Source organism: Pleurodeles waltl, chromosome 8 (assembly GCF_031143425.1).
Source record: "Pleurodeles waltl isolate 20211129_DDA chromosome 8, aPleWal1.hap1.20221129, whole genome shotgun sequence".
Taxonomy (NCBI): domain Eukaryota; kingdom Metazoa; phylum Chordata; class Amphibia; order Caudata; family Salamandridae; genus Pleurodeles; species Pleurodeles waltl.
Genome location: NC_090447.1, coordinates 150,860,422 through 150,883,636, shown reverse-complemented (window position 1 = coordinate 150,883,636; position 23,215 = coordinate 150,860,422). Strand labels below are relative to the sequence as shown.

At 42.7% G+C, this 23,215-nt stretch overlaps 1 protein-coding gene across 1 annotated transcript in view; it reads left to right on the top strand.

Moving 5' to 3' along the window:
* The window catches only part of LOC138249825 (putative E3 ubiquitin-protein ligase UNKL), a 668,266-nt gene that overhangs the window by 195,236 nt on the left and 449,815 nt on the right, over window positions 1-23,215 (top strand). The window contains exon 3 of the mRNA XM_069203952.1: window positions 15,917-16,015. Coding sequence (XP_069060053.1) covers window positions 15,917-16,015 — 99 coding nt within the window. The remainder of the gene's footprint in view (window positions 1-15,916; window positions 16,016-23,215) is intronic.

Genomic DNA, 23,215 nt, shown 5'->3' with positions numbered 1-23,215 from the left:
TATAGAGAGCCATAACAAGGGAGGTTTAACATGAATACAATCACTCAGATAATTGACACATAGTCCCATATTTATACTTTTCTAGCGCCGCATTTGCATCAGTTTTTGACGCAAAAGCAACGCTAACACAAAATTCAATTATATTTTGTAAGTTTGCGCTGTTTTTGCGTCAAAAAATGACGCAAATGCGGCGCTAGAAAATATTAAATAGGGCCTTAATTCCTTATCACAAATATAATTTGGAGTTGAAAGAGGGACACACAAAATGTTCCTCCCTTTGTGGAATATCACAATCCTTTAAGCCCCATACTTCAGCCCTGTGTGTTGCTGTAGGAAGGCATTGTGCAGCATAAAGCGGCAGCTGCAGAGTTAATGCCTTGCCTCCCGATGGACAGGGGAGGCTAAGGACTGATCCCACTGCTCTTGCCAATTTCGCTCTACAGGATGCTATATGTGGAGCCCAAGTACCCGATGCACTAAAAGTTACACCTAAGTAGGAAAAGGAGTCTGTGCTTAACAAACGGTGTTTGTCTACATGAATGCCCCCTAATTTAATGCATCTGGGGCCACAAGACATAATAAAGGATTTGGCATAATTTGTTGTTAGGCCAAGGTTTGACATGAAATTAACAAATTAATTCACTAACTGGCGCAACGCTTTGGCCCGTATTTATACTTTTTGACGCTAAACTGCGCTAACGCAGTTTAGCGTCAAAAAGTTTAGCGCCGGCTAACGCCATTCTGAAGCGCCATGCGGGCGCCGTATTTATTGAATGCCGTTAGCCGGCACTAGCAGACCGGCGCTGCCTGGTGTGCGTGGAAAAAAACCACGTACACCAGGCAGCGCCGGCGTTGGGGAAAATGGCGTTAGGGCGTCTTAAAATTGGTGCAAGTCAGGTTGACGCTAAAAAATCGCCTCCACCCGATTTGCGCCATTTTTAACGACGCCCAGACGCCATTTACATGACTCCTGTCTTAGTAAAGACAGGAGTCATGCCCCCTTGCCCAATGGCCATGCCCAGGGGACTTATGTCCCCTGGGCATGGTCATTGGGCATTGAGGCATGTAGGGGGGCACAAATCAGGCCCCCCATGCCAAAAAAAAATATAAAAAAAATAAAAATGTATACTTACCTGAACTTACCTGAATGTCCCTGGGATGGGTCCCTCCATCCTTGGGTGTCCTCCTGGGGTGGGCAAGGGTGGCAGGGGGGGGTCCCTGGGGGCATGGGAGGGCAGCTGTGGGCTCATTTTGAGCCCACAGGTCCCTTAACGCCTGCCCTGACCCAGGCGTTAAAAAGAGGCGCAAATGCGGGGTTTTTTGCCCCGCCTACTCCCGGGCGTGATTTTTGCCCGGGAGTATAAATACTACGCATTTGTGTCGCAGTCATTTTTTTGGACGGGAAGGCCTACCTTGCATCTCATTAACGCAAGGAAGGCGTTCACGCAAAAAAATGACGCTCTTTCCTCATACTTTGGCGCTAGACGCGTCTAACGCCAAAGTATAAATATGGCGTTAGTTTTGCGCCGAATTTGCGTCGAAAAAAACGACGCTAATTCGGCGCAAACGGAGTATAAATATGCCCCTTTGGGTTTACGAGCTATAAGCACGGTGTCATCCTCATATAACAGTGCTGGGAGGGATACATCATTTATTTTAGGGACATCTGGGGTGCTTATTGTTAGCCCTTGGGTAAGATTGTTAATATCCAAGATGAATAATAATGGGGCGAGCATGCACCCCTGTTGCACTCCGCGGCCAATGCTAATCTCATGTTACTTCACCATTCTGACCAAATCTATCCTTCGCCTTGGTATTCGTGTGCAAAGATATCAATAAGTGCACCAAATTAGGATCCATCCCCAACTGAAGCAGCATGTTCCACAGCCTCGACTGACTAACACAGTCATAGGACCTTGACAGATCCATAAAAGCTCAAAAAAAAAAATAGAAGGCTGCTTGGACATTGTATATTTCCCAGTCACCAAATTCAAGTTTAGGTATTGCTCTGTTGTTCCGATCCCAGAATGAAACCCATACCAGGACACATCTAACATGTCATTCTCTCGCACCCATTCCAATATTCAGTTATCTAACACCTACCCCAAATTTTGGTTGGAATATCTAAAAGTGAGATATGGAGATAACAGTGTGGTATAGAGCGATCTCCTTTTTTTAAAATAGGGACAATTACAGAATTCCTCCATGAAGCTAGTATATTCCTACGACTCAAATTATTAAAAAAGTTTACCAACAGAGGTGACCACAAATCTGGTTCACATTTAATTAAGTCATTTGGGACACCATACGGCCCAGGTCTTTTTCCAACCTTACTCTGATGTATAGCAGTAATTACTTCTAACAATGAGACCTGTATTGAAAAAGAATGTTCCAATGGAGCTAGCTCTTGGGGAGATACCTCTGGAGCTCAATAAATCATAGAAGAATGAGCCTCTGATGCAGCGCTATTTATACAGTAACCAATGGTAGTAGTTGTGGAATCCAGTGATCGTATGCCTGACAAGGCTAACCAGGAGGATTTACTATCTTTCAAGCACGCCCAATATACCAGTGAATTCCATTGGTTGGTAATAATATCATTGTGCCTTCTAGATGTTACTATTCTATATTGTTTTCTCATGGTGGTCACAACCACACGATCTCTTGATTTTTCATTCAGAGCTTTACGTGATGGGTAGTCCATGAACATTCATGATTAAACCAACGGGGGAAGTTTTGCTTTTGTCTATAGGGTTTGAGCAAGGACTGATGAATTCTGGAGCAAGAAACTTCAAAACAACTCACTATATCCCCCTGACCAACTACCTCCACTTTTAGACAGCCCAGGATTATTTCATTGTTCTCTGAAATTATCCTACCTAGGAAATTCCGATGATCAGCCAATTTCCAGTGTAGTCTAAGCTTGTCAGTAGAAGGGGAAAGATCCCAAAGCCCTACAAGAGACTGGAAATTCCCCCCTGAGTGGCGCATCTAAGGCTATTTCTAAAGGGCTGTGGTCCCCAAATCTGTACTGGTAAAAGTCCCATATCACAACTGATTTACTAAAATATGTGATACAAATATATTGTCAATTGTGTAGGAACAATTTCTCCTCCCAAAAGAAGGCAGCCCTACATCTTTAATACCATCAGTATCTAATGCATTAATTAGGTTAAAGGTAGCCAATATGGCTTCCAATTCTTTAATATCCTTGTTCGTATTCCTGTTGGATTCGTCCCTCGAATAAGTGTTGAACAATTTTGCATTAAAATCACCAGCAAGACATAAATTATTTTGTTGTCTTTTAAGTGCCCTTCTCTCTACAATTGCAGAGTTGCTATCTGAGGGGCCCATAAGACATTGGTTAGGTACAGTAATAAAATTGTCAATATAAAAATGAATCAGCCCACCCTTAAGAAAAACCACCTGACAGTCTCTACAATTGGTTTTCACAGCCTATGCATGACAACCAAGTAACAAGATAACCCATATAGTTAGGCCACCAGGTGTTCTGTTTCACAGTCTGATGGGATCAGTCAGAGCTGCTAGTTGGCATTTAATAGTGCTTAGACGATCCAATATGGGTTTTAGATGCTTAACCAGAATATCTTTAAATTTAGCATACATTTCCTCCATAATTAATTCCCCCTTGTTCACCAATGACTGGTTCTTCCCACTCAATATCACGTTCGATTTAGCACGCATCTGGCGCACTTGGTTCAGATTTTTTTTTCCTTTTAACACTCAGCCCAGGGGAGGGATCAAAACTGTCCGTAGAACCATGGGCTATTTGCATGCAAGAGGCATCTTTTACTTGTGCAGTATAAGTCATAATGGCGGCGCCACCTGCCAAAGACATATCCAAGGGTATGCCCCTGCTAACCCCCCATCAGTGACTGTTGCTGGGTGATCGCTTAGGGATACCGATGCCTCAGACCCCTGGTTGGCTTCGATAGAACCAAGACCACATCCCAAAGGTAGTCTTCGCTCAGTTAGGTCTAATTCGGTAGATATAACCCAAGTAGCCCTTTCCAGCATTGTATCTATGCTAGTCGATTTAAGCAGCTGCATTCCATTCCCAGTAGCTTTCCTTTTGCCTATATCGCTAAACAAGTGACCACAATTAAGATGTTAGAGGGTTTCCAACTTACTCAGTCTCATTGGGCAAACAAATTTTCCAAAGTGTTTGAGGGGTGGCCCAGCCCATCCTATTCTGGCTACACGCGTGCGCACATGGTGCCACTCTTGCCCTGTGCTTTGCCCAGGCTCGACCAGCACATGCCCCTCCCCTGCGGAATCTCCTCCTGGGGCAAGGCAGACTGGGACTCACAGTCCCTTCACTAGGTTCACAGTGGCTCCTCAAGTCGTCCCACGCCACGGGATCTCTCAAAGTGCCATACAGCACACAGCAGGAATACAGCAACTGGCCCCTTCTCCTGGGTCAAGGTAGACTGGGAATCGCATTCCATTCACCAGGTCCACAGTGGCTCCTTAAGGCATCCTGCACCGCAATATCTCTCAAAGCTATATATGTTGTGTGGCAGGAATACAGCAGGTGGCCCCTCCTCCTGCGGCAAGGCAGAATGGGACTCACAGTCCCTTCACCAGGTCCACAGTGGCTCCTTAAGGTGTCTTGCACCACAGGATCTCTCAAAGGGCTATATAGCGCCCGGCGGGAATACAGCAGGTGGCCCCTCCTCCTGGGGCAGGGCAGACTGGAACTCAAAGTGCTTTTGCAGGGTCCACAGTGGCTCCTTAAGGCATCCTACACCACAGGATCTCTCAAAGCGGTACATAGCACACAACGGGAACACAGCAGGTGGCCATCCTCCTGGGATAAGGCAAACTGGGACTTGCAGTCCCTTCACCAGGTCCACAATGGCTCCTTAAGGCGTCCCGTGCCACTGGATCTCTCAAGGCACTATATAGCGGGTGGGTCCTTGTTCTGCTTTCCTACATATCTCCAATCGGAGCTTACAGAACCTCTCTGGAATGCACTTCTGAGTTCAAAGAAGACCTATATTGTTGTTAATTCACCCCACCCACAAGTTCTTGAGAGACAAAATTAGCAGATTTCAAGCACACGTAGTCGCAGCAATGAAAGCAAAATATATCACAGTACTTCTCAGTTGCAATGTACACAGCAAATATATATATATGATTATAGTATCAAAGCAAAGCATAAAAGTCAAATTCATCACCGTATGGGCAAGGTGGCAGGGCCTATATATTCAGCTTCATCTTTCTGGGGTCTGCAAGTTGATGACTCCGGTCAACTGCGAGAAAGAGATTAGGTACCCAAACGGGAGACTGGCAACTGACGTCTAGCTCCAGCCTGAAGTCAAGCAGATTCAAATCCAACTCACTGTAGCCCAGAGTCATCCTTAAAAGCAAACTCAGTGTGAGACTTGAACGACCTTGGAGAATGGCCAGTTCTCTGAGCCATTCCGCTCTCAGACTGGATTGGGAGGTAAACACAAAATCTACGTGCTCTTATCAGCTAAGGTCTGGTGTGAAGAAAACAGCTTGGTCCATCTTGTGGAAAAACACAGCTTGGAAAAAACACAGACATCTCTACAATGTCTCAACTGCAATGTCTAACTCCACGTTAAAGCCAATAGGCAGCTAACCTAAATATCAAATGTAATGTCTAATGTCATGTCAAAGCCAATAGGCAGGTGAGCTGAATACAAAATGTAATGTCTAACACCATGTCAAAGCCAATAGGCAGCTGAACTGAATACAGAATGTAATGTCTAATGCCATGTCAAAGCCAATAGGCAGCTGAGCTGAATACAAAATGTAATGGCTAATGCCATGTCAAAGCCAATAGGTGGCTAAACTGAATACAGAAAGTAATGGCTAACTCCATGTTAAAACCAATAGGCAGCTAAACTGAACAAAACATCCAATGTGCTACTGGTGAACATTGAGCAACTAATATGCGCAGTGGTGAAACACAAAGTCATTGGTCAAACACAATTAATAGCATCACATTCCACCCTATGACCAATGAATTTTTGTTTCACATACCTCTTATTTCAAACAAAAACAAAAAACATCAACACAAAAAACATTATAAGCAAATCAGATTTGAATGATAAAAGCAATCACTGTAAAGCAATGGAAGTGGATTAACATATTGATCTCATAACCGTTCACATCAGATACATCTACACAGGAAAGTGTCTCTAAAATAGCAATTTGATGTAGCATGAGTTCTACTCTTGTAAAGGTGCACGGTCCACCTGAAAGGTTTGCTGGAAGGTAAGTGAAAGTCAGAGTTCCATACCAAAAAACACAGACAGTTAACTGTTAAGGTTGCTTAGTTCCAGTGGAAGAATGTTATCAAACAAGTTGAGCTTGAACTGAAGGCGCCATTTGCGCAAAATTGATCCATGGTGCTTGCACTTTACTCAGTCAGGTTCAGATAGGGGGTTCGGTCCCTTCCCCGACCCCCCACGCACACACCCGAAGGAAGACCACACAGCACACTCAGGGACAGTGGCAAAACGTGGTAGGATCTGCAAAAGAAAAAAGTATGACTTTTCTTGCAAACAACATTTGTCATCTCAAATGTGCCCTTCCTCTTCCTTTCCCTGTCTTATAATCAGCAAGACATTTTTGGGGCTCTGTGTTATTATTTCTGCAGGTTCTGGAGGGTCATCTGGGGCTTCAACCCACACCTCAGCACAGAGGTTTTTATCTGCTGCACCACAGCTTCCCTTTTCTTGCACTGTCAGAAGGGCTGGGGCAGACTCCTTCTTTACCAAACCTTCATTCACTGCACTTTTGACAAGTTGGGCCATTCTGTCTCCAATTTGAATGAATGAATCATATTATTTTCTAGTTATCAGCATAATTTTAATTTCTCCTTGGTAATCTGCAGCAATCACTCCCCCTAAAACCTGATCAATTTGCCATATCTGTTCTGGTAACTTTCCTCTCCCCAACTGCTCTGTGACTGCTTGTGGGACAGATTGCTCTTGTGCGTGCTGCACAGTATTTATCAAATCTAGGGGAATGTGCATCTCTCTAATCTCTGCCCACCTGTAAGTGGCTTTTTCTCTCAGCTGTCCACATTTCTGGTGCACCCACTTAGCCATCCCCACTAAGTCAGAATTCTGGGTGAACACTTCAGACTCTGAATTTTTCTCTTTAACATCTGCAAGGGAATTGAACCAGTTATGTACAAGCCATGTGGAAAACCAAACGGCTAAACCATTGGCAGTGAACCAAGAATCAGTGTAAAAATGACACATCTCATGCAGCTCTTGCTTTAAAGTCTGACACACATTGTACAACGCTGTTGCTTCTCCTGTGCTAGAAAACAACTTTTCAGTCAATGAATCATTAGTCAAACAAACATGCTTTTTATCCTCAGGGGACACGAATTCAAATGGTGCACTCAATTTCACTGGTGACTCTTTTACCTGTGGTACTCCCTGCACCCTCTCCACATCCTGAAAAGGGGCTTGTGGCACCTGTTCATGTAGGGCTGCAGTGACTCTAGCCCTGTCTTGCATGTACCAGATCCAGTGTATGATCCTAGCTAGGGGCACTCTTTTCTTCCCCTGTCCTTGATTTACATGTAAATCAGTGTTTTCCTCTTGCACTGCACAGAAACCTAAAGTCTGCATTATTTCATTTGCCAAATCACAAGCGCGCAGCTGCTTATATTTTTTCCTAGTAACTTTATACCAAAGTGTTAAGATTTCACTCAGATGAGGGCTATACTGTTTCCAAAATTCAAACAAGCTAATGAAACTCGGTGTCTCTTGCTTAGTGCAAACAGTAAGAAACTCTAAAAATTTTCATTTTACTTGTCCCAGTAACTGCACGTTTTGCGAAAGTACCTCGTAAATCACATTCTGGGCTCTGTTCTCCGTGTTATCAGTTAAGGAATGCATTTCGACTGCCAAAGACTGAGGGATATTTTGTTTTATGCCTGGTACACACGGAGGCTCAGACTGGCTCACAGCTGCCTTAACCCCCTCATTACTGGAATGAGAAAAGCCAGATTCTTCTAAAACAGCAGTTTTATAGATTTCAGCATTATCTTGCATTAATGTGTTCTGGCTAACTTGCTCACGTAAATTCTTATTTTCATGTTCTAACTGCCTACATCTCTCCTGCATTTTTCTGTAAGCAGATAAAAGTATCCAAACCCTTCTGTCAAGAACAAAAGGAACATCATTGCTTTCAAAAGGCACATTTTCTAAATATGCTTTATCACAGCAAGAAAACATGTTTCTCACAGCTTCAGGCAGTTTAACTTCACATGCATTTTCAAACATGGTCTGCCGTGCTTCTGTAATTCTCTAAACAACAAAAAACAATTACACTTTTACATTGTGCACGTAGAAATCTCCAATTTGACCCTCAAGACTGCTGACTACGCCATAATGTTCTGCTTTCCTACATATCTCCAATCGGAGCTTACAGAACCTCTCTGGAATGCACTTCTGAGTTCAAAGAAGACCTTTATTGTTGTTAATTCTCCCCACCCACAAGTTCTTGAGAGACAAAATTAGTAGATTTCAAGCACACGTAGTCGCAGCAATGAAAGCAAAATATATCACAGTACTTCTCAGTTGCAATGTACACAGAAAATATATATATATGATTATAGTATCAAAGCAAAGCATAAAAGTCAAATTCATCACCGTATGGGCAAGGCGGCAGGGCCTATATATTCAGCTTCATCTTTCTGGGGTCTGCAAGTTGATGACTCCGGTCAACTGCGAGAAAGAGATTATCTACCCAAACGGGAGACTGGCAACTGACGTCTAGCTCCAGCCTGAAGTCAAGCAGATTTGAATCCAACTCACTGTAGCCCAGAGTCATCCTTAAAAACAAACTCAGTGTGAGACTTGAACGACCTTGGAGAATGGCCAGTTCTCTGAGCCATTCCGCTCTCAGACTGGATTGGGAGGTAAACACAAAATCTACGTGCTCTTATCAGCTAAGGTCTGGTGTGAAGAAAACAGCGTGGTCCATCTTGTGGAAAAACACAGCTTGGAAAAAACACAGACATCTCTACAATGTCTCAACTGCAATGTCTAACTCCACGTTAAAGCCAATAGGCAGCTAACCTAAATATCAAATGTAATGTCTAATGTCATGTCAAAGCCAATAGGCAGCTGAGCTGAATACAAAATGTAATGTCTAACATCATGTCAAAGCCAATAGGCAGCTGAACTGAATACAGAATGTAATGTCTAATGCCATGTCAAAGCCAATAGGCAGCTGAGCTGAACACAAAATGTAATGGCTAATGCCATGTCAAAGACAATAGGTGGCTAAACTGAATACAGAAAGTAATGGCTAACTCCATGTTAAAGCCAATAGGCAGCTAAACTGAACAAAACATACAATGTGCTACTGGTGAACATTGAGCAACTAATATGCGCAGTGGTGAAACACAAAGTCATTGGTCAAACACAATTAATAGCATCACATTCCACCCTATGACCAATGAATTTTTGTTTCACATACCTCTTGTTTCAAACAAAAACAAAAAACATCAACACAAAAAACATTGTAAGCAAATCAGATTTGAATGATAAAAGCAATCACTGTAAAGCAATGGAAGTGGATTAACATATTGATCTCATAACCGTTCACATCAGATACATCTACACAGGAAAGTGTCTCTAAAATAGCAATTTGATGTAGCATGAGTTCTACTCTTGTAAAGGTGCACGGTCCACCTGAAAGGTTTGCTGGAAGGTAAGTGAAAGTCAGAGTTCCATACCAAAAAACACAGACAGTTAACTGTTAAGGTTGCTTAGTTCCAGTGGAAGAATGTTATCAAACAAGTTGAGCTTGAACTGAAGGCGCCATTTGCGCAAAATTGATCCATGGTGCTTGCACTTTACTCAGTCAGGTTCAGATTGGGGGTTCGGTCCCTTCCCTGACCCCCCACGCACACACCCGAAGGGAGACCACACAGCACACTCAGGGACAGTGGCAAAACGTGGTAGGATCTGCAAAAGAAAAAAGTATGACTTTTCTTGCAAACAACATTTGTCATCTGAAATGTGCCCTTCCTCTTCCTTTCCCTGTTTTATAATCAGCAGGACGTTTTTGGGGCTCTTTGTTATTATTTCTGCAGGTTCTGGAGGGTCATTTGGGGCTTCAACCCACACCTCAGCACTGAGGTTTTTATCTGCTGCACCACAGCTTCCCTTTTCTTGCCCTGTCAGAAGGGCTGGGGCAGACTCCTTCTTTACCAAACCTCCATTCACTGCATTTTTGACAAGTTGTGCCATTCTGTCTCCAATTTGAATGAATGAATCATATTATTTTCTAGTTATCAGCATAATTTTAATTTCTCCTTGGTAATCTGCAGCAATCACTCCCCCTAAAACCTGATCAATTTGCCATATCTGTTCTGGTAACTTTCCTCTCCCCAACTGCTCTGTGACTGCTTGTGGGACAGATTGCTCTTGTGCGTGCTGCACAGTATTTATCAAATCTAGGGGAATGTGCATCTCTCTAATCTCTGCCCACCTGTAAGTGGCTTTTTCTCTCAGCTGTCCACATTTCTGGTGCACCCACTTAGCCATCCCCACTAAGTCAGAATTCTGGGTGAACACTTCAGACTCTGAATTTTTCTCTTTAACCTCTGCAAGGGAATTGAACCAGTTATGAACAAGCCATGTGGAAAACCAAACGGCTAAACCATTAGCAATGAACCAAGAATCAGTGTAAAAATGACACATCTCACGCAGCTCTTGCTTTAAAGTCTGACACACATTGTACAACGCTGTTGCTTCTCCTGTGCTAGAAAACAACTTTTCAGTCAATGAATCATTAGTCAAACAAACATGCTTTTTATCCTCAGGGGACACAAATTCAAATGGTGCACTCAATTTCACTGGTGACTCTTTTACCTGTGGTACTCCCTGCACCCTCTCCACATCCTAAAAAGGGGCTTGTGGCACCTGTTCATGTAGGGCTGCAGTGACTCTAGCCCTGTCTTGCATGTACCAGATCCAGTGTATGATCCTAGCTAGGGGCACTCTTTTCTTCCCCTGTCCCTGATTTACATATAAATCAGTGTTTTCCTCTTGCACTGCGCAGAAACCTAAAGTCTGCATTATTTCATTTGCCAAATCACAAGCGCGCAGCTGCTTATATTTTTTCCTAGTGAGTTTATACCAAAGTGTTAAGATTTCACTCGGATGAGGGCTATACTGTTTCCAAAAATCATACAAGCTAATGAAACTCGGTGTCTCTTGCTTAGTGCAAACAGTAAGAAACTCTAAAATCTTTCGTTTTACTTGTGCCAGTAACTGCACGTTTTGCGAAAGTACCTCGCAAATCACATTCTGAGCTCTGTTCTCCGTATTATCAGTTAAGGAATGCACTTCGACTGCCAAAGACTGAGGGATATTTTGTTTTATGCCCGGTACACACGGAGGCTCAGACTGGCTCACAGCTGTCTTAACCCCCTCATTACTGGAATGAGAAAAGCCAGATTCTTCTAAAACAGCAGTTTTATAGATTTCAGCATTATCTTGCATTAATGTGTTCTGGCTAATTTGCTCACGTAAATTCTTATTTTCATGTTCTAACTGCCTACATCTCTCCTGCATTTTTCTGTAAGCAGATAAAAGTATCCAAACCCTTCTGTCAAGAACAAAAGGAACATCATTGCTTTCAAAAGGCACATTTTCTAAATATGCTTTATCACAGCAAGAAAACATGTTTCTCACAGCACCATCAGGCAGTTTAACTTCACATGCATTTTCAAACATGGTCTGCCGTGCTTCTGTAATTCTCTAAACAACAAAAAACAATTACACTTTTAAATTGTGCTCGTAGAAATCTCCAATTTGACCCTCAAGACTGCTGACTACGCCATAATGTTCTGCTTTCCTACATATCTCCAATCGGAGCTTACAGAACCTCTCTGGAATGCACTTCAGAGTTCAAAGAAGACCTTTATTATTGTTAATTCTCCCCACCCACAAGTTCTTGAGAGACATAATTAGTAGATTTCAAGCACACGTAGTCGCAGCAATGAAAGCAAAATATATCACAGTACTTCTCAGTTGCAATGTACACAGAAAATATATATATATGATTATAGTATCAAAGCAAAGCATAAAAGTCAAATTCATCACTGTATGGGCAAGGTGGCAGGGCCTATATATTCAGCTTCATCTTTCTGGGGTCTGCAAGTTGATGACTCCGGTCAACTGCGAGAAAGAGATTATCTACCCAAACGGAGACTGGCAACTGACGTCTAGCTCCAGCCTGAAGTCAAGCAGATTCAAATCCAACTCACTGTAGCCCAGAGTCATCCTTAAAAACAAACTCAGTGTGAGACTTGAACGACCTTGGAGAATGGCCAGTTCTCTGAGCCATTCCGCTCTCAGACTGGATTGGGAGGTAAACACAAAATCTACGTGCTCTTATCAGCTAAGGTCTGGTGTGAAGAAAACAGCTTGGTCCATCTTGTGGAAAAACACAGCTTGGAAAAAACACAGACATCTCTACAATGTCTCAACTGCAATGTCTAACTCCACGTTAAAGCCAATAGGCAGCTAACCTAAATATAAAATGTAATGTCTAATGTCATGTCAAAGCCAATAGGCAGCTGAGCTGAATACAAAATGTAATGTCTAATATCATGTCAAAGCCAATAGGCAGCTGAACTGAATACAGAATGTAATGTCTAATGTTATGTTATGTTATGTTAAGTGTGCTTATATAGCGCCTAACTGCCCGAAGGCCTCGTAGCGCTTCTAATGCCATAGCAAAGCTGAACTATTTATGTTCGTCGAAGAATTTAGATTTTAAATAACCATGTCTTCAGGTCCTTCCTAAAGGAAGTTTCTTGAGAATTAGATCTTATACTGAAAGGCAGGTTATTCCACAGCACAGCACCTTGATATGCCAGTGATCTTCCTCCCCATCTTGCTTTCTTCGCCGACGGTACTATGATCAGGTTAGCTGATGAGGATCTGAGTGGCCTAGCTGGAATATAGACCTGTGCCAATGTTTTAAGCATTTCCAGACCCTTGTTGAAAATGGCCCTGTGAATATGGCATAGGGCCTTGAACTGAATCTTCTCTTCAACCGGAAGCCAGTGTAAAGATACGATTCCTGCTCGTATAGAGTGTTGCTTGGGGATGTTTAAGAGTATGCGTGCCGCAGCATTCTGTACTCTTTGTAATCTTTGAATAACAAATTTAGGTGCTCCTATAAACAAGGCGTTGCCATAGTCAATTCGAGAACCTATCAACGCCTGAATGACCAATCTTCTAGCCAGAAACGGTAGTAGCGTTAGCACCTTCCTCAGCATCCTGAGCAGGGCAAATGAGGTTCCTGCTATTCTATTGGCATGTTGAGCCATTGATAATAGGGGATCCAGCCAGACGCCCAAGCTTTTGATAAGGCTTTTAGGAGGAGGCAGAGTGGAGGCTAGTCGGCTGGAAATAGCTGAAGGTCTATTATTCCCAAAGAACAGCACCTCAGTTTTTTCGTTGTTAAGCTTCATTTTATTTCCCAACATCCAGGTAGCCACTGCTTTCAGGCATGGTCCTAATGCCGTACCCAGGTCTGGTCGCGCTTTCGAGAAGGAAACAACTAATTGGGTATCGTCTGCATATGAGACCAGTTTTACTCCAAATGGTTCCACGATCCCTGCCAAAGGCCGCATATAAACATTAAAAAGTAACGGGCTCAAAGCCGACCCTTGAGGAACACCGCAAGTGCTAAAGGTGCGCTTAGAGATGTAAGATCTATCCAGCACCTGAAAGGATCTACCATGTACGTATGAGCGGATCCATTCTAGTGCAGTGCCAGCGATTCCACATCCCCTCAGTCTAGCTGCGAGGATGTTTAGATCAACTGTATCGAATGCCGCGCTCAGATCTAAAAGGATGATCGCGGTTTCAATTCCGTTATCCATCCTTTTTTTTGCTTCCTCCGTAATGGCAATCAGTGCGGTTTATGTTCCATGCTTAGGCCTGAAGCCCATCTGGGTTGGATGTAGGAGTTTTCCTTCTTCCAGAAGCGTAGACAACTGGCTATGTACCTGCTTCTCCGTAAGTTTAGCCATTAGGGGTAGCAGTGAGATTGGTCTATAGTTATTCAATAGTTTAGAATCTAAATTAGGTTTTTTTAGAAGAGGTTTCACAATTGCTTGTTTCCATGAGTCTGGTACCATACCAGAGACTAATGAGGTATTAATAAATTTGGTAATTAATGGGCCTAAGACTGGTAATCCCATAGTTAAGATCTGGGGGGGCGCAGGATCCAACGGAGATCCTGATTTCGTTGAGTTCATTGATTTTACCACTATATCCAGACTAATGGGCATAAAATTTGTTAGGAGGATATCCTCCTGCCCCTCCTGATGCCCCATCTCCTGCTCTTTACTTTGGGAATTGGGAAATGTTTCATAAATATTCTGAATTTTGCTTAAAAAGAAGCTTGCAAGATCCTCTACATGTTGCTGTGGGAAATCCCTGCTTTCTACTTCCTCAGTGGAGTTAATGAGGTCTTTTAAGGCATTAAATATCTCTTTAGGAGAGTTAGCTGCTGCCTTCCAGCGTAGTATGCCGCCTGTGTTTTCCTAATTTCTGAGTGGTAATCTCGAATCATAATCTTATACTCCTTTTTAACGGCATCATCCTTGGTATATCTCCATTTCCTTTCTAGTTTCCTGCAGCCTCTTTTCTTCTCCAGGAGGCTATCATTAAACCAGGGTGCCGATTTCTTTCGGAATGTATTTTTGGTGTGGGAGAGGGGTATAGTTTCATCCAGACTATCCTCTATCCATTTATTCATGGATTGCGTGAAGTGTGATATATTGTTTGTATTTATATGTCCTGGCCTCTTTTTTTCGAGTGCGTTAATCCACTCAGTGGCTTTTAGCTTATACCACTAATGCCATGTCAAAGCCAATAGGCAGCTGAGCTGAATACAAAATGTAATGTCTAATATCATGTCAAAGCCAATAGGCAGCTGAACTGAATACAGAATGTAATGTCTAATGCCATGTCAAAGCCAATAGGCAGATGAGCTGAATACAAAATGTAATGGCTAATGCCATGTCAGAGCCAATAGGCGGCTAAACTGAATACAGAAAGTAATAGCTATCTCCATGTTAAAGCCAATAGGCAGCTAAACTGAACAAAACATACAATGTGCTACTGGTGAACATTGAGCAACTAATATGCGCAGTGGTGAAACACAAAGTCATTGGTCAAACACAATTAATAGCCTCACGGTCCTTAGTCAATGTACACTTATCTTGATACCCAAATACATAGATTTCATAAGCATCAATGGTGTCCCTCATAAAGTGGCTACGTCTATGTTGTCAGGTGTGCAAAACTGTAATGAACTGCATTGAGTACCAATACAATGCATTAATGATGAAGGCATTCCTATTTAGCTGACAATATATCCATTGTGTGCCTCCAATTAACCTGCTGAGCAGCTGCCTCTTTCACCCTTGCAATCTGAAAACAGCTCTTGTGGCCTCCAGTGACTGTTGCCTGGAACTTTTCCCCATCAGCATAGCTAAAAAAATATCAAGATTAAATAATTTGCCTACCTCATTGAAAGATATTGTAAGACATTGCTGTTGTCACATTCTGCCTCTCATCTACCCAGTGCCTATTTTGTAACAAGTAAAGGTACCTGGGCCCAATCAGTCATAATGAATAATGTCAGAATTCAGTCAACTGATTTAAAAGATGTGTTTAGGGCATTTAGAGCAAGACCACAGGTCAAATAAATGAACCTATTGCACATTTGTTAATTAGGTTATATCAATGAGTCATTTGACTGATACGGAGCTTGTAAGTGTTCACAAATTGTACTCAGCTGTATACATGGATTTTGGAGATTTACAATTAGTCTATAATGTTTTGAAACTGTTTTTCTACAGTCTGCCAGTATCAATGGTTCAGATGGCTATGGATCAAGCGAGGAAACAAAAACCGACAGTGCATCATTAGAAACTTCTGCAAGTGAAATGAAGCCAAAGGTAAGGTGTTTGTTAAAGATCAATTGTGTGATGCACATGACAAGGTTGCATGACATAAAGTACAGCCTGCAATTTAAAGGAAAGACACCAAAGACAGAATTCCTTTATAAATTTGTGGAACTCAGAGATGTCTTTCAATATCCTTTTAAGGTATGGCAGAAGTACTTTATTCCTTATAATACATGGTCACACCATAGCCCTTTCCACAAACCAATTATATCCTCGGTGTCGTGCTCTTTCATATGAAAGAAATATGATGTTTGTAAACATTAATTATAAAATTTCTATTGCAAATTTAAACACACCAAAAAGCAGTTCGATATTTGTTGCAAAATTATATTAGAATCAGTTCAGTACAAATCAGATTTTTAAAAAAACGCTTGATATTTGTTGGAAAAAAGATATTGGAATCAGATTAGCACAAGTCAGATTTTAAAATGCTGCAGCTTAGAATGTGTGTAAACATATCGAGCGGAAAATATAAACATGCTTCCATAATTATCGACCGTTCTGCTTATCGCTGTTAATTTAGAAAAGCACAGCAGAAGAAGGAAAAATGGTGTTTTGATTTTTTAAAGTGCAGCTTTAATAGTGCTCTGATACCTGCCTTCCCCTTGGACGCTGACTCTGGCATCAGGCATTGTATGTATGTATGTATGTATGGTGTATTTTTAAAGCTCATTCCGGCCCTGGGGCATCGAAGCGCTAACTAAGGTGAGGCAGTGCACTATCTATAAAGAAAAAAAGGTGCCGGCTATCGAGGAAACAGCCAGGTCTTGACCCTTTTCCTGAAGGTGAGGTGATTGTGCTCTTTCCTGAGATTCAGCAGAAGAGAATTCCAGATCCTGGCTGCGGCAATAGTAAAAGCTTTGTCCCCCCACTTCACTTTTTTGGTACGGGGGGCTGGAATTTGAAAGGTGCAGACAGAGCGCAGCAGGCGTGTAGGTTGGTGCCACTGTAAATTGGTAGTCAAGTACTTGGAACCGATCCTGTGAGTGGCTTTATGTACAATGCAGAGTGCCTTAAAAGAGATCCGTTGGGCTATAGGAAGCCAATGCAGATTCCTAAGGCTCTCCGTAGCGGAGGCTGATTGTGGCAAGTTCAATATTAGTCTGGCCGCTGTGTTCTGCATCAGCTGCAGTTTATTTTGTGATCCTTTATCCAAATTGAGCAAGAGAAAATTGCCATAATCCAATCTGGACAGGACCAGGGCCAGGGTGGCAGTAATTCTCCATTCTTTGAAAAGGTAGGGGAAAACTGTGACATCAGAACTCACATGTGTTAAATTATTCAAGTTAAGCAACTATGTCATTTCTTTACTATAGGTGATTTGCATGCTCCTGTATATTATATTGTGATAATACACTATTTTAATGACATTACATATGTATAACACACTAAGACAAAAGCTGTGCAGACCTGCATATAATATAAAAGTTCTTTCAGCTGGTAAATCATTATATATGTAATGGTATGTTGTTGGGATGACGTTTCTGCTATGCAAATAAAGGAAATGTAAATACAGGACATGGATAAAAAGCAGGTGAGGTGTGTTACGGATGTGGATGTGCATCCATGCCACATCAACGTGTTGAAATGTTTTTTTTTTTCATTTGTGTATTATGCCTCTCCTTTTCTTCTGAATTTATTTTATATGTATTGCATAAGTATTTACCTTTGGTAGAGCCAACCATATGATGGTATATGTTTTAGTAATACATGGATGTTACACAACCTACATTTGGAACTTCATTTAGCATGCATTTTTATATTGAGTAATAAGTGCAATGTAGTAATATCCTTATTACGTTCAGGTTGTGTGCTAATAACACTGATTTACAAGATTGTTTGCAAAATACCTTATTATGCTAAGAGGCAAAAGAGATATGAACACAGCTAGAGTATACTACTTACTCAAGGGCATTTTGCAGCACTGCCTTAAAAATAATGTTTACTGAGGACTAGTAATTATAGTGGAAGGAAGACACGTCGAATGGTTGAAGTGTTGGAATACAGTTCAGTGCATGATAAGGTACTACATAAAAAATGGCAATACAACCATGTGCAGCCGCAGTTAGAATAGTATTTGTTGTTGCCAGAATATTGAATTGGGCTGTTTGTTCTCTTATTGTTTTTTATTTTGACTCCAACAGTTGATCTGCTTCTGTGCTATTTAAGAGACTGGGTTAAAAGAATAAAAAAAGTTTGAAAACATAATGCTAGAAGCTTTATAAGCTTAGATATATGTATAGATACGTAATACAAACGAATTACCTTGAAAACAATGAAGGAGGACTTTTTACCCTATAAAACTGGCTTAACTCCCTTACATATTGTAAACCTGCCTCTGCTCCTAACAGTGACAAAAAGCTTTCCCAATGCTGAAAAGTTCCTGAAGCAACGACCTACTTTTTCTAATCCTTTACACCCTTAATTAAACCTTTCTATGATCCTACTCACAACACTCACTGCAACCCTTCCTCTCATCCGATAACCATACCCCCATTCCTAAAGTTGCTTCCATCAACTAACCATAGTGGTATCAGTATCAGTCTTCCCATGCATTGGAGTACTCTAACTCCCTCGCATTCTCAATTCCTTATACTAGTCGCAGCTGCAGCACCCAACCTTCCCCTTCCATTTAGCTTCACACTCTCCACGTCCAATGCTGTTTAGTGCTGACAGGGCAGCACAACATTCCATGGGGCAAATTGGTATAAATGTAACATAAAGATGCTGGCCCTGATTCACAATTTACACCTTTCAGTAATTTACACTGTTGAATAAATTTACTTTTTTCGGCTATTCACAAACCACTAAATCCAAATGTAAATTCACTCCAAAAGTGTAATTTATATGTCTCCACCAAATAGAAGGGGGGGGAGGGTGTGAGGAGGGGGAGAGAGAGCGTTACTCACTTTTGAGTAATTTACACATTTGAGAAGTTTGCTCCTTTGTGGCTAATCACAACATCCTAGTGTAATTTACACTTTTGAGAGGTTTGCTACTTTGCGGCTATTCAAAACATCCTAGTGTAATTTACACTTTTGGAGTCAATATACACTCGGATTTTGTGAATAGTCAAAAATTGTATATCATAAAATAATTATTTAAAACCAATTTGAAGACATAATTTCATGCCGAGCATTTGATAGAAAAGAGGCACTGCCTAAATCCTACATGGCATGGATAGTGTCTCATATCTTTTTGTTATAATGCTTATCGAGATACTTTTTGAAGCCAACGAATTTAAATATGTGGAATCTCAAGACATATGATGCAATATAAATGTGAGAGAGTACTGGCAATCCAGTGCTCTTTATATGTGCAATATAAAGAGAGTGCCTGACCACAATCCAACCCATGACTCTATAACTAACCCCAGTCTTTCTGTGACCTTAAACCTGACCTTTGCACTTACATTTTTTAATCTATTAACTTTTCTGTTATCTTTCCAAAATGCTTTTTTTTTTTTACTTTTGTGACAATTTGTTAATACTTTTTTTATTTTTCTGTTTTGGACTTTTCAATCGCTTTTTTTTTTCAAACGTTTAGTTTCTCATTTTTTTGTCTTTGTCATTTGTTTTTGAAATTTGAACCTATAAGGCATCATTTTGTGCAGTATTTGCACCTATTATGTGTGTTTTGGGGCAACTTAAAACATGTTTGGTTTTCTGTGTGGAGTATTCTTCAACATGGAGTAACATTGATTTCTGTGTTATACCGTTGTTTTCTGTGCCAAGTCTAATTCTGGTTCAGTGCACAATTCGTAAGCCTGGAAGGTTGCACCCAAGACTACTGGTCCATTTAGAGCAAACCTTTTATAGGATTCACAAGTTACCCGTGACTGGCCTATATGAATTGAGAAGGATAATTATACCACTACACCAAAAAGAAGTAATAATTATTGAGTATCTAACCATGGGGTACACATAAGGGCTTTGCATACAACATGAAATGATGTCCCTCTGTGTGGTTAACACAGCAGTGTGGCAGTGGCATAACAAAGCCCCCCGCACACCCTGCGGTGCGGGGTGAGGGTGGGGCTGAGCTTTGGGGGTGCCTCTCAGCACAGCACCTTGGCCTGAGAGCTCTTGAGTGAGTCCGGTGGGGGGGCCCTCCATATACTTTGCAGGGGGCCCCCTCAAGTTTCGTTACACCACTGTAGTTTGAACGTTGTTCACAAAAATGACTTGGTAACACATCACTTATATCATTAGCACAGCAACCATATTCAGAGGAACAGTGAAGAATGATATTGTAGGGGCATAGTAGGGGTGGACGGGACTGGTCTGAGATTCCTATGACTCATCCAGGTATGTGTCTAATTTAACTGTGAATCTGGTTTGCGGGGTCAGGGAGTAGATGGGCTAAAGGAGTGTTTTTCTGACAATTTAGAGTGAGTGGAAAAGTCTAGTTTTGGAGGAGATGTGAAGGCACATTGGGCCTCATTACAACCTCGGCGGTCTTTCAAAAAGACCGCCGAGGCTGCGGGAGCCAGAATACCGCCATTGCCGCCGGTATTCCTGGCTCCCTATTATGACTTTTCCGCTGGGCCAGCGGACGGTAACAGTGTTACCGTCCGCTGGCCCAGTGGAAAAGTCACATCAACATTGCTGCCGGCTCGTAATAGAGCCGGCGGCAATGCTGATGTGCAGCGGGTGCAGTAGCACCTGTCGCGCATTTCACTGCCCGAAATTCAGGCAGTGAAATGCGCGACGGGGCTATGCCTGGGGCCTCCTGCACTGCCCATGCCAAGTGCATGGGCAGTGCAGGGGCCCCCAGGGGCACCCCAAGTCCCCTTACCGCCAGCCTTTCCATGGCGGTGTTTACCGCCACGGGCAGGCTGGTGGTCGGGGACTCATAATCCCCAGGGCAGCGGTGCTTGCACCGCTGCCCTGGGGATTATGACCGGCAGGCGGAAGCCTGGCAGTATGTTGGAGGGGCCGGCGTTATGGCCGTGGCTATTGCGCCACGGTCATAATAGCTGGCGGAACACCGCCAGCCCGTTGGCGGTGTTACCGCCAGCTTACTGCCAGCCGCCAGGGTCGTAATGACCCCCATTGTCTTTTGTATTGTTCTTGAAATTGTAGGTATAAGCTGGTGTGAGCTGTGGGTGGTATTGAGGCAGCCACAGAAGGTATATTACTCTGCCAAGTACTCATTGAAACATCAACAGTGAGGTGACATTGCAAAATGTATTTCTAATTCATCGACCCTCTTTATGGTAGTACGCATAGTTGACTGAATTCCTAAAATAACTTCAAATAGCAAAAATGGCAAATCTTCCTTCATTGTCAACAGTACTTTCTATCTGTATGAACGGTATTGCATAAATAAAAGCATTAGTGTTTATGCATGAAAGATATAGGCCCTCATTACGACCTTGGCGGGCGGCTTCTGACCGCTGGGCGGCTGCCAATGCAGCTACACTCCCGCCGCGGCCATCAGGAGATCCCCGCCGGCCCAGCGGGGATCTTGGCCGCAACACAGGAGCCGGCTCCAAATGGAGCTGGTGGTGTTGCGGCCGTGCGACGGGTGCAGTTGCACCTGTCGCGCTTTTCACTGTCTGCATAGCAGACAGTGAAAAGCTGCACGGGCCGTGGCAGGGGGGCCCTGCACTGCCCATGCCAGTGGCATGAGCAGTGCAGGGGCCCCGCGACTCCCCTTTCCGCCAGCCTTTTCATGGTGGTGCAAACCGCCATGAAAAGGCTGGCGGGAGGGGGACTCGTAATCCCCTGGGCAACGCTGCCCTGGAGGATTACTCCCGCCCGGACTAAAGTGGCGGAAACTGCCGGTTCCGGCGGTGCGATCGCGGCACTGCCGCTGCAGTCGTAATCCCCTGTGAAGCACTGCCAGCCTGTTGGCGGTGCTTCCTCCAGAACAGCCCTGGCGGTCTTTGACTGCCAGGGTTGTAATAACCCCCATTGTATTGAGTTTTATTTAAAAAAATAATTCCACCAATATCAATGCAAATGTATGCTCTGTATGGCTAAAATACCTATGATAAAAAAAACTTTGGCCCATATTTATACTTTTTTTGCACCACATTTGTGTCACAATTATATTTTGTACGTTTGCGTCACTTTTGCATCAAAAAGTGATGCAAATGTGGCACTAAAAAAGTATAAATATGGGCCTTAGTCTACTACCTACAGTAAATAAATGCACTCCGCCTTTGTCAACCCACTGGTCACCCACAGGTTTCCCCCGAGGGCCTCTTTGCCAGTGATTCTTCCTGATGATACCATCCCCACCACTGGCTGTAGTCCACTGCACTGTGGCTAGGTATGTGTATTTTTGTATTTTTGTATATGCAAGCCTTTCAATACAGAGGAATTAAAGATATGGGGGCCTGGCATTTTGCCTGAGATCAGACGCCAATAAGAGTGCACCCCTTGCTACTATGATCAGAGCTTAATACCGGGCACCCTTCTGCTTGACTCCCAGTACAATCTCGAGCTTGCCCTGCAGCTTGGTAGTGGTGCTGTGGTCAGGTTGCAGGCTCTTCTCTGCTGTGGAGGATACCAGGTCTATATTTCAGGGTCGACCACCCAACACGAAATGAAAAGGAAACTCTAACCCGGAGCCTTTCACCTTCCATCTGTGTCCCCCATTTTCTCTCAATTAATTCTTCAGTTTTTTGGGACCCAAGGCTACTGCCCGAGCTTCTGAAGATTTCCCTTCATATTTCTATGTGAAATATTAAATCCAGTGGAGAGCTGAGTATTTTAAAAATGTGGGGGTGTTTCTATAGATTTCTGAAATTTGTGCTTCTAAAAACATGTGATGTAAGGGTCTATAGAACAATGTGCGCTCATTTATGTGACGGTGTCTCTGCTAAAATGGACAAAATAGCTTCATTTCTACATAGGGCATTGATAAAATGTCAGATATGAAGCTGAGATCCCAGTAAAGTAGCGTATTCTTTTCCTGAAACTCGTCCCACCCACGTAATTGGTAGCTGTACATTTACTGAGAGAACGTCTTCTGCTGTCTTCTGAAGACATGTGTGAATGTGTGAACTGACTGGGTCTGCCAGACATCTTATGTAAAACAGGCAGCGTGGAAAGGAATCTAATTCAGAATTTGTTGTCGTGTTCCTTATCCTCACAATAATTTAAACGTGATAGGCAGCAGCGTTTGAACCTGCTGGACAGAGTGCCATTATATGTTTGTAATAAACAGAGTTATTTTCGA